At 55.6% G+C, this 12057-nt stretch overlaps 1 protein-coding gene across 1 annotated transcript in view; it reads right to left on the bottom strand.

Moving 5' to 3' along the window:
• STK32C (serine/threonine kinase 32C) overlaps positions 1–2652 on the bottom strand; it is a 68158-nt gene extending 65506 nt beyond the window's left edge. Inside the window, exon 1 of the mRNA XM_054276777.1 lies at positions 2511–2652. Coding sequence (XP_054132752.1) covers positions 2511–2595 — 85 coding nt within the window. The 5' untranslated portion in view covers positions 2596–2652. The remainder of the gene's footprint in view (positions 1–2510) is intronic.
• Positions 2653–12057: the final 9405 nt, after the last annotated feature.

Raw genomic sequence — 12057 nt, 5'->3', positions numbered from 1 at the left:
GCAAGCAGGGAGAGCACGGTGGGCACGCTGCGGCGGGCAGGGCACCCCAAGGGGTCAGACAGGTGTGCCCAACACACAGCAGCGGGCACACCTGGCCTCACCCGGCACCCCAAGGGGTCAGACAGGTGTGCCCAACACACAGCAGCGGGCACACCTGGCCTCAGGGGGATGGGGACAGCACAGCAGCCAGGAAGGGAAGCAAGGAGGGAGCAGCAGAGCTGTCCCTTGGGCACGGATCCCCAGAGCCCAGCTCTGCACTGCCTGGCCCTGGGTGGACCAGGAGCCAGCCCCACACAGCGGCTGAACCAGCCCAGCCTCCATCTCTGCCACAGAACAAGCCCAGCCAGCACTGAGAGAAAAGATGCTGGAAAAGTGGGGAGGGTTGAGAGAAGGTCCTCAGGACATACTCTGGAATACCAAGTGTACCCTTGGAGGCAGGCTCGGAGAGCTCAACCCACACACCCCACCAAGGACAGCAGCAGCCGTGCCATCCCGGAGATGGGGCGTGACACATGAGCTCCTGCACTGCTGCAGAGGAGATCTGGGGCTGCACAGGGGCAGGCTGAGGAGAAATGGCCATCCCTAACGGAGGGGAACAGCAGAGAACCCTCTGGAGACAAGTGTTCCACACCAGAGAAAGCAAACGCACTCCTGCCCACCCCAGGCTGAGGAGAAATGGCCATCCCTAACGGAGGGGAACAGCAGAGAACCCTCTGGGGCAGGTGTTCCAACCAGAGAGAGCACACACATCCCTGCCCAGCCCAGGACACCCCCGTGCTGCCCCAGCCACAGCGCTGTGGCAGGAGCCAGTGACTCAGTGAAGCCCCAGACCAGTCCCCAGGCAGTCGGGGACAAAGACTGTAAGGTCTGCAGTGATTTGGAGTGTGATCTGAGTGCTGGTTGTGTTACTAGTGACTACAATAAACGTTAACCTTCTATTTACATACACCCTGACAAACTAACAGGGATTATCTGCTGGATTTCAGCAGTCAGGCTCACCCTTGTGCAGAGATCCAGCGCAAGGAACCACGTATGGGCAAAACTGGACATACCAAACGGTCTTTTCCTTTTTATATTTTTAACTGATTTCTCATAATATTGTTGTCACTAGTAACTCTTCCACATTATGTCACACACAAACCCAAGTATCAACTGGCTTCTTTATCTAAGGAAGTTATTGGGATGTCTCAGGAGATCACCATAGCAACCGTGCCATGACAGTAAATATGAGTTCACTGGAACAACACTGTAATTGCTCTGAGCACACTCTAACAAGGAATTATGGAAAAGCAGGAGACATCAAGGAAGCGATGTGCCAATAATTGGGACACAGGGAAAGCGCTGATTGAAGGTACCTGGAGAGGTGTTCCCAGGCTCCTGCCAGCAGCCGTTCAGCTGCAGAGCTCCCTCACCCTGACTGGCTGCACACAGGCTCAGGGCACAATTAAAAGCCTCTCAGAAAGAAATTTTGTTTTCAGAATGTAATTGCAGCGAAGCCTCCGATTTAAGCGTCTTTACTCGACTTGCTCAGTGTGAATTGCTAATAAAAACGTGTTGGAGAAATCAACCAGCTCTTGTGCCAGGAAAAGTTTGCCTGATTTAACCCACCAGCTGCCAGAGCAGCACAGACAGGTGTGGTCCCCTCACCGAAGGCATCCCAGCAGACCCCGACCCTCACATCGCCGCACTCAGACCCAGACGGGCACATCGATCCCCAGGTTTATCCAGTGACAATTCCAGCACCCCCACACTCACAGGGATTTGCGTGTGTGCTCGGTTGGTGCCACAGTGCAGCATTCAGGAGTGCCCCGGCACCGGCACCCGTCCGCTGGCCCGACGGCTCTCCCGACTCTTCCCCCACCCGCAAAGTTTCCTTCCTTTGCTCCTCTGAAATTGCACCCTGCACCCGAGATTTCGAATGCAACGGTGCTATCTCACGGCGTACTCCTGACCCCCCCAGTCTGTATTTTGGGGAAAGCCCGAGAGCCGCTTTCTGCACTGGCAGCAGCGCTCGGCGCTGACGCCGGCGGCACGCGGCCATCCAAGCGGGGCTGTCCGTGCACAGACCGAAACTTCGCTGCTGAGCCGCCCCTCGCCCCCTCCCCAGCCCCCCGTGGGGTGTCCGTGGGCAGCGTCCCGCGCCCCGCGGGGAGGCAACGCCCGGCCGGACCCCGCAGCCGGGCACGGCCCCGGCCGCCCGCTCCGCCGGGGGCACCGCCGGGGGACCCCGGGGCCGGGCGGGGCAGCCCGGGACGGGCACCGCGGGACGGGCACCCCGGGACAGGGGGCACTGCGGGACAGGGCACCCCGGGCTGGGAACCGGGGCACCGCGGCAAAGGCGCCGCCGGGGCCGGGCAGGGCAGAGTGCCCCGGAGCTGGGCATCCCGGGCAGGGCAGAGTAGGGCAGGGCATCCCGGGCAGGGCAGGGCAGGGCAGGGCATCCCGGGCAGGGCAGGGCATCCCGGGCAGGGCAGGGCAGGGCACCCCGGAGCATCGCGGTCCGCACTCACCGTCCTCTCGCTCGTCGAAGACGGGTCTCTTGGAGGAGGAGGCGCTCGCTCCCATCCTCTTCTTCCACTTGCTCCAGGGAAACATCGGGGCAGGCGGCTGGCATGCCCTGCGGCCTCTCCCCGCCGGCCCGGCGGCTCCCGCGGCCGGCCCCGCCGCCGCCCTCAGCCGCCCCGCGCCCCGGCGCCGCCCGCCCGCATGGCAGCGCCCGGCGCCGCCGCCTCCCGCCCGCTGCCCGCGGCGGCCACAGCGCGGCGGGGCGGGGACACGGCGGCGGGAGCGGAGCGGGGCCGGCGGAGGCGGGCGGGGCCCAGCGGGGCGGGCCGGGCGGAGCGGGGCCGGCGGCCGGGGGCGGGCCGGGGGATGCGGGCAGCGGGGTGGAGCGGAACCGGGACCGGGAGCCGGGGGATGCGGGCAGCGGGGTGGAGCGGAACCGGGACCGGGAGCCGGGGGATGCGGGCAGCGGGGTGGAGCGGGGCGGGGTGAGCGGAGCGGGGCCGGGCAGAGCGGAGCGGGGGATGCGGGTAGTGGGGTGGAGAGGGACCGGGAGCGGGAGCCAGGGGCGGGCCGGTGGGATGCGGGCGAGGCGGGGTGAGCGGAGTGGAGCCGGGCAGAGCGAATGGAGCGGGGGATGCGGGCAGCGGAGTGGAGCAGAGTGGGGCCGGGGCCCGGGGGCGGGCCGGGCGGAGCGGGGCCGGGGGCGGGACCGGGGCGGGCCGGCATGCTCCTCCCGGCCCCGCCCGCAGCCCCCGGGCGCGGGGCCGGGCTGGGCCGTGGCCCTGCCGAGGGCGGCGCTCCGGGTCCCCGCGCTGAGCCCCGCCCGGTCCGCTGTCCCCAGCCCGCTGGCTTCGGCCCCATTATTCGAATCTCACAGCCCAGAGCGCACCGCGCTGCGGTGCCGCCCAGCCCAGCCCGGCCCGGCCCAGCCCGGCCCGGCCCGGCCCAGCCCGGCGCAGCCCGGCCCGGCCCAGCCCAGCCCAGCCCAGCCTTTCCCCGGGGCCCGGCGGTGCCTGTGCCAGCGCACACCGCTCATCCTGCCTCGCTCCCTGGGGCTCTCTACCGATATCGGAACTCACTAGAGGCCATTCCCCCTTGTCGTGACACTTGTAAACAGTCTCTCTCCATCCTTTTTGTAGGCCCCCTCCAGGCACTGGAGCGCCGCGATTAGGTCTCCACAAAGCTTTTTATTTTCCGTGCTGGCCAACCCCAGCTCCCTCGGCCTTTCCTCGTGGGACAGGTGCTCCGTCCCTCAAACCATCTCCACGGCCTCCTGTGGACTCGCTGCACAAAGCCGATGTGCTGGGGCAGCTCTGCAGGTGCGGTCTCACCTGAGCGGGGCAGGATTCCCCTGCCCTGCTGCCCACGCTGGGGACCAGCCCAGCACAGGGGGGTTCATGCTCACAGGGACGTGGCCAGCTCTCACCCACCCGCACCCCAGCTCTTCTCCCAGGGCTGCTCCCCACCTGCTCATCCCCCAGCCTGCCCTGGCACCAGGGGTTGCCCCAGGCCAGGCCTGGCACCAGCACTTGGTCCTGCTGAAGCTCATGAGGTTGTTGAGCTGGAACACACTCGTGACTTGTGTTTCCACGGCTTGCTGAACTGGAATGTCTCGTGGAATGGCTAACGAAAATCATCTCTGGAATAACTCTCAGTGCCAGCAGACCATGTCAAGGGACAGCCCTGGAGCCAGTAGACCACAGCTGTAACACCAGCAGGACTTTCGTGGTTCCTGAGGTGCTGTTTCCCACGTTTTCATTTAAAATTGATGCTGTTTTCTTTCCCAGCATGTTTTGAAATGGATACGTCAGTTATTGTGCTCCTCACAGAATGTGTGCGAGCAAGCAATCATTATTTCAAAGAGCCTGGAAGTTGTAAAAGGATTACAATGGAAAGGTATCATTTAAGAACAGTTTTCCAAAGGCAAAGAATAGTTCTCAAAGAGTATTTCTTTGAAAAATCAGAAAGAATTTTCTCTCAAATAAAAAGATGGAACACCTTTATACAAGGCAGTAATTTTAGCTTTGTTTAGGTATAGGATTGTGTTTAAGTACACTGTGAATCTCTGAGGTATCAGCTTTCCTCCTTCCTTTCTCCTGCCTTTACGTTCTGTGGGAAAAGTGTGAAAGATGCCATCCAAGAGCTCCAGTCAGTTGTCATTTCTTTCTCATTCTCCACTATTATTGGACAATGAAATCCAGAGCACAGAGTCTTTTCCCAATAAATTTTCAAGATAGGATTGGGACATAAGGATGTGTTTGTCCTCATGCCAGAGGGGGATTTCAACCCACTCCATCTCCTAATTCCTTTCCCTGTGCAGACACAGAGAGTGCAACATTGGGTTTGTTCAATTTATTCTTCATTGAGCAGCATAGTAAGTGGTTTTACCTTCCTAAACAGGAGTCAGAGACAAATAAAAGATCTTGTAAGTTTCTTGTTTGTTTTTTTTTCTAGCGCTCCATTATTGTAGCAGAGATATATTCATTTCAATTGTGTTAATTTTCTACTTCAAGAACTCAAAAAGTGTCTCCCTGTCTGTTCCTTGGGCACTCGTGTCTGACAGCAATTTTAAACCCAGGGAGGGACGTGCAGTGGAAGATGCTGAGCCCCTCAGCAGCACCTGCATGTCAGGAGTCTCAGCACAGGTCACCCACCCCAGAGACACAGCTCCAGTCACTGAGGAAAATGACCCGTCATAACTGACGCCAGTCCTGCAGGAGGGAAAGAGGGAAATCCAAAACCTGCTCTACAGTGGTCCAGTGTAGGAAAGGGAAATGGAGAGAAAATTCTGCCTTCTTACATATCCCGGTCTCCAGGGAAACAGAGAACCACTTTGTGTTTGAAATGAGGGAGTTTAAATAAAAGCTGACTTTCACAGTAATTTATTCCTCAAACATCTTTGGCTGTAGCTGCGACTGCGCCTCTAATGGGGCAAATGTGCAATTTGGGTGGCCAAAGGGTCACTGGAACAGGCTGTCCTTGAAAACACTTGGAGTTCATTACTCCTTTTTCCAGTTTTTCCTCTTTGTTTCCAGCCTTGTTTAGTGGTTTACATTTTATGAAGAGACAATCAGGCATTTTACCAGTGGCAGTCCTGGGGATACTCTGCGTGCCTGGCAGTCCTGGCGCTGGGAGCATTCAGCAGATTGGGTGGTTTGCCGAGATCACAACAGACAAAGAGCTGCGAGAAGGTTCTGTTCCTCCTCGGGAGGCAGGAGGGAACCGTACGGAGAGCAGGGCTGCAGGGTGGGCAGTGCCCAGCCCGGCCTGAGGGCACTGCGTGTGCCAGGTGTGCGGGAGGGGCCAGAGCAGCCTGGCAGGGGCTCCGGGCTGGGAGCTCCGGGCTGGGAGCTCCGGGTGCTCTGGGGCTCCCTCCCGGTGCTGGGCCAGCACAGTGTGGGTCAGTCCCTGGGTCAGTCCCTGGGTCACTGCAGCCCTGGGTCAGTGCAGCCCCAGGTCAGTCCCTGGGTCAGTGCAGCCCCGGGTCAGTCCCTGGGCCAGCACAGTGTGGGTCAGTCCCTGGGCCAGCACAGTGTGGGTCAGTCCCTGGGTCAGTGCAGTCCCTGGGTCAGTCCCTGGGTCAGTGCAGTCCCTGGGTCACTGCAGCCCTGGGTCAGTGCAGCCCCGGGTCAGTCCCCGGGTCAGTCCCTGGGTCAGTCCCTGGGTCAGTGCAGCCCCGGGTCAGTCCCTGGGTCAGTGCAGCCCCGGGTCAGTCCCTGGGCCAGCACAGTGTGGGTCAGTCCCTGGGTCACTGCAGCCCCGGGTCAGTCCCTGGGTCAGTCCCTGGGTCAGTGCAGCCCCGGGTCAGTCCCCGGGTCAGTCCCTGGGTCAGTCCCTGGGTCAGTGCAGCCCGGGCAGGGGATCTGGCACCGCAGGGCTCCACCTGGCTGAGAGCAGAGGGCACAGCCACCACTCGCACCTTTGGGAGAGTTGGTCTTTTCCCATCCACCTTTACTTTTGTGTATTCACTCTTTTCCCACAGATTCAGAGAGTTAAGAGTTTTCTTTCACTTCACAAGCCATGAAATCACCTCCAGCCTTCCAGAATGGCATATGCTGATCCAAACTCACTCTCTGTCCAGTCAGAGCCATCATCAAAATCCACTGACATTCAATGGGCAAAGTCAATGGGCATTCATTTAACTGGGAGACGCAATAAAGCCAAATAAATTCTTTATTAAATTCCCGGATTATTATTTTAATGAAAGTATTTGTACCAGTTATTATCTCATCCCACTTTTCTGAAATGCCTCAGTTCTGCAAATGAATGAGTCTTCTTTGAGGAATGACTGATCGTTCTCATTCCCAAGCATCGTGAGCTGAGTATTTCACATTGTGTCAAAATTAGTATGAGGGAAACTGCAGATAATATTTAAACTTCCACTGTTAATCTCACATTTCAATTAAGCAGCACGGATCCTGGAGTTTTCCTTGTTATGCTGTGCCCTACTGGGAGCTATTACAGTTCCCATTCTGTCGTGTTTCTGGTGGCACAAAATGATTACAATTTTCTCCTTTCACTGCTGTAAATCAGGATCAGGTTCCCTGGTATCAGTGAAGCTATCCTGACTAAAACCAGTGTAAATAGAAATAGAACTGCCTGAAGCAGCATGATGTTCTTCATGCTTATCTGGTCTCAGGGAGCTGATGAAGCGGTTTCTAAACAAAAATACCACCAATTACCACAGAACTGCAAAGGAGGCAAATACTGTGAGAAACTCCCAATTTGGGCAGAGAAACAAGGGGGGCAAGATACCGTGATATTAAATTCCTTTAAAAGCCCTATCCTGGATATAATGACTGTAATTGCAACATGTTTAAGATGATGAAAGGAATATTACTGTGATTCCCAAAATTCACAGGCCTTCTTCATCGAGAAGAAGGCCTACAGAGAAAAGCCTGTGTTTATTTTTAAAAGTCCCTCTAACAGAACACATAATTCTTTCAATAAACATTACATAAGAGGGAAATTTCACATGTTTTCCTATCATTAGTGTTTCTGTAAATACTGCCAATTCTATTTTTAAAGATGCTAATAGTAATGACTCGGAGCCAGCTGTTCAAAGTCTTTTAACACCACCACAGTTAAGTAATAGATTGTGTTAGAAGACAGGGGTTTGATGGATGGAGCACTGGGTGGGTGTGGGATTGGCTGGACGGTCACACACACAGGTGTGACCGGGGCCCTGTGTCCCAGAGGCACCCTCAGGGGCTGCGATGGGCACGGTTTAATGTGCCAGGCAGGGGCAGTGGCACTGACAGTGACCCTGAGCTGGGTGTGGGCCACGCTCCAGAGGGAAGGGATGGGGCAGGGCTGGAGCCAGGCTGGCAGAGCTGGGAATGTTCCCCTGGACCAGGGAAGGCTCCAGGCAGAGCTCAGAGCCCTGGCAGGGCCTGAAGGGGCTCCAGGAGAGCTGCAGAGGGACTGGGGACAGGGATGGAGGGACAGGACACAGGGAATGGCTCCCAGTGCCAGAGGGCAGAGATGGGTGGGATATTGGGAATTGGGAATTGTTCCCTGGCAGGGATGGGTGGGATATTGGGAACTGGGAATTGCTCCCTGGCAGGGTGGGATGGGATATTGGGAACTGGGAATTGTTCCCTGGCAGGGCTGGGTGGGATATTGGGAACTGGGAATTGTTCCCTGGCAGGGTGGGCAGCCCTGGCACAGGCCCCCAGAGCAGCTGTGGCTGCCCCTGGATCCCTGGCAGTGCCCAAGGCCAGGCTGGACATTGGGGCACCCTGGGGCAGTGGGAGGGGTCCCTGCCATGGCTGGGGGGCACTGGGGGGCTTTGGGGTCCCTCCCAGCCCATCCCGTGGCTCTGTGCTCACCTGCAGTGCCCCCGGAGCAGAGCAGAGCCCAGGCAGGGCAGGATCCAGGTCTGGGCGCTGTGGCAGGGCAGGCTGGCAGCCTCAGTGCCCTGCAGGTGCCAGAGCAGCTCCGGGGCACCACGGGCCCTTTGCAGCCCCAGGTGTGATCCAAGTGCTGCCTCCCTCCCTCCTGCCCAGCCTCCCACGCTGCTGAGGCAGCTGCAGCTCCTGCCGTTGCTTGTTTTGCTTTAGCCTTTTGCAGCATCAGATCTGTATCCTGCTTAATTTTCTCTATGCTGTGATGCTTGCCTAATCGTGTGAGAGAGCCGTTTTATTTCTGGCACTGCTTGAGCAATTCAGCCCTTTAATTTTTTGGTGACTTCTGCCTCCTTTAAGTTGTTGTTGTTCTTTCCATTTACACGTCTGTTTGCTTTTCTCCTTGTGCCATTCATTTATTTAGATTAACCAAATGTTTTACTAAGAAATTAAGGACATATGCTGCTACAGTTTAATAGGATGCATTCTGAGAATTCAGTCTTTTAGTTCTGGCTGCTGCTTTGGGACTGGAGCTCGTGACTCTGCCTTGCTGAAAGTCAAATGAAGCTGTGGAGGGACGTACTTATTGACTTTTGCTCTGCTATTTCTTTCTGCCTCATTAGGATAAAATCTTCTTAGACAGTGCCATGTTAAAGGAGTGGTATTGTGATACTGTGCTGATGCTGCAGAGAACTCAGGCTTCAGTGAGGAGCTTGAACTGGACAACCAGACTTGAAAAAGGAACACTGAAAGTCCTTCTTTAAGATGATTTACCTAAGTTATGGTTCTTTCCCAGTCCACTTTCTCTCCCTGAAATGTCAGTGATCTTGTTTCACCATTACTATTGTGCTACAAAATTCTAAACACAATGCTGAGATCAAAACTAGCTGAAATAATCCCTGCTTTAATTAATGGAATGATGTCATTGCTTTCAATCCTAATGTATTTTCTCATGTAACCTTAAATAAAATTACACTCAAATACTTTTTTGTTTTGGGTAAACAAATACAAAGCAATACTTCTTCCAGCACTTCCTTGCCATTGATCCATTTGTATTTATCATTAATATTGCCCTCTGGTTTACAAATACTGCTTGTAATTAGGATTTAATTGCCTAAGTAGCCTCAAAGAAAATCTGTTCCAGGAAAAGCATAATGTAATGACTAGTCATACCTGCTTCTTCTTAAAATCAGGTAATAGCCTATTTAGCATCATCTGTCTGTTCAAAGCAGAGTGCATCCTTGCTGGGGAGCAGGTGCCTTGCCTCATTCAGTCCCAGGAAGGGGGTTTCTTAAGCATTTGTGCCCCAGCAAAAAAAACCAACACAAAACAAAATAAAATAAAAAAACCCCAACAAACAAAAAGGACCATAAAAACCCATGGAGGCTTAGGCCAGCTTAGTTGTGCATTGGAGCCAACTGCTCCTGTGGAGCAGCAGCACGATTTGGCACTGCAGGACAACACAGGGTCTGGGAATGGAGGTTTCTGGGGAGATGGAAGCTCTCAGGGTCCCGGGTGCCGCACCCACAGCAGGCTCCTGCCTGGGCAGGTCAGGGCTGCAATGCAGGGCTGGTCCAGGGAGCCAGGGCGGGAGCAGCGCGGGCAGCGTCCCCAGCTGGGGCAGGTGCTCGGTTTCCATGTGTGGGATCCAAACAGATGTTTGCCCAAAAATGTCTTTCCGTTGTCTCTTTTGCCGTGGGATGGTTCTGCACCTCCAGGTGTGCCCGTGTGAGGGTGTTGGCTGTTCTCAGGGACAGACCTGAGGACAGGACAGGCAGGTGTGCCCGTGTGAGGGTGTTGGCTGTTCTCAGGACAGGCAGGTGTGCCCGTGTGAGGGTGTTGGCTGTTCTCAGGGACAGACCTGAGGACAGGACAGACAGGTGTGCCCGTGTGAGGGTGTTGGCTGTTCTCAGGACAGACAGGTGTGCCTGTGTGAGGGTGTTGGCTGTTCTCAGGACAGGCAGGTGTGCCCGTGTGAGGGTGTTGGCTGTTCTCAGGGACAGACAGGTGTGCCCGTGTGAGGGTGTTGGCTGTTCTCAGGACAGACAGGTGTGCCTGTGTGAGGGTGTTGGCTGTTCTCAGGGACAGACCTGAGGACAGGCAGGTGTGGCTCTGCTTTACAGTGACAGTCTGCCCTCCACCCTCCTATTCAGCATTTCCTGGAGTCACAGGATGGGCTGGGTGGACATCAAAGCTCATCCCACCCACCCCCTGCCCCAGGCAGGGCTCCCTTCCACTGTCCCAGGTTGCTCCAAGCCCCTGTCCTTGGACACTTCCAGGGATGGGGCAGCCACAGCTTCTCTGGGCAACCTGCACATTCCTTGCTGTGGTCTCTAATTCCTGGATTTTATGTTTTTTAAGAAAAAATCCCAGACTAAATCCCTTCCATGTGCAGTTGGTGTAGTTGTGCATTCTTTAATGCCCTTTAGTTGTTCCTCCCCCAGAAACGTGGAGCCCCTGCCAGTGCTCGCGTGCGACATTCACATACCAAGGAGAGCCAGCCCCTCTTTCTGGGTTTCAAACGCCTTTGTGTTTTTCTCTCTCAGAACTGGCATCAGAAGGAAATGTCCTATCAACAATTCCTGACAAATTGTTTCAGAAGCTGCCAGATCTGCTTTGGCTGGTTCTCCAGCCTGAAAGGATTAAAGCTTCCCCATGCAATTGGCTACCACAAGTAAGATCACGGGTCACACAGGCAATCTAATAACAATTGTATTTATCTTCCCCTTGCCTGACTGTAATGTCATTGCAACAGTCAGACTTTGAGATGGTTTTTTTGGTACTGCCTTTGGTGCAGGGGAATGGTAGGGCAGCTTAATGTTGTTTGCTGAAGCTCAGATGAACTGAAAGGTCCAGCTGATATTACAGGCTGAATCCAAACTCTTTTAACTTCAGAAATGTAAGAGCTGTTGCTTTTTGCGGTGAGGTTTGTACCATTTTCCTTGGCTGGCTGTTCTGATGGTGTGCAGGGGAAGGGGAAATGCAGAGCCACAGTCACAAAGCCCTTTGTGTCTCTCCTGGCGGCAGTGAAGGACAGCTCTGCCCGAGCGCTCCCCATCCATCTGCTGGTGATGGAGTCTGACAGGTATTTATCACGTTGGGAGGGTTGATTGTCTGCCCCTGGGCACGGGAGGAGTGCATCACCACAACGACCCCACTCTGAGAGGTGACACTTGCCCTCCCCTTGCCATTGGCACCAAAATAACTTCTCACCAGCTTTGTGGATGTCCTTGCACAGCTCCTCGCTCCTCACTCCACAAGTGGAAGACAAGAAGTCCCAATGTGTGGTAATTAACTGGAACAAAGACAATTTTTTACTGGAAGGAAAGAAAAGACCAGCACAGACCAGCTTGTTTGCAGTAGTGGTACTGAAATAAACATTTCTGTGAGAATGCTCACGAGGAAAAGGGGGCAGGAAAAAAAAACCCAAACACAATGTGATGGTGCCTCTGGGGAAATTCTCCATAGCCATTCCTCCCTGCAGGGTGGGCAGCCCTGGCACAGGTGCCCAGAGCAGCTGGGGCTGCCCCTGGATCCCTGGCAGTGCCCAAGGCCAGGCCGGACACTGGAGCACCTGGGACAGAGGGAGGTGTCCCTGCCATGGCTGGGGTGGCACTGGGGGGATTTGGGGTCCCCTCCCAACCCAAACCCTTCTATTCCATGGTTCTATCTTGTGACTGAAACAAGGTGCTTAAAGGTATTTTAG

This window comes from Melozone crissalis, unplaced genomic scaffold (genome assembly GCF_028551555.1).
Source record: "Melozone crissalis strain CALT ecotype California unplaced genomic scaffold, PUWL_Pcris_2 ptg000019l_1, whole genome shotgun sequence".
Classification (NCBI taxonomy): Eukaryota; Metazoa; Chordata; class Aves; order Passeriformes; family Passerellidae; genus Melozone; species Melozone crissalis.
This window is presented reverse-complemented; position numbering and strand designations above follow the sequence as displayed.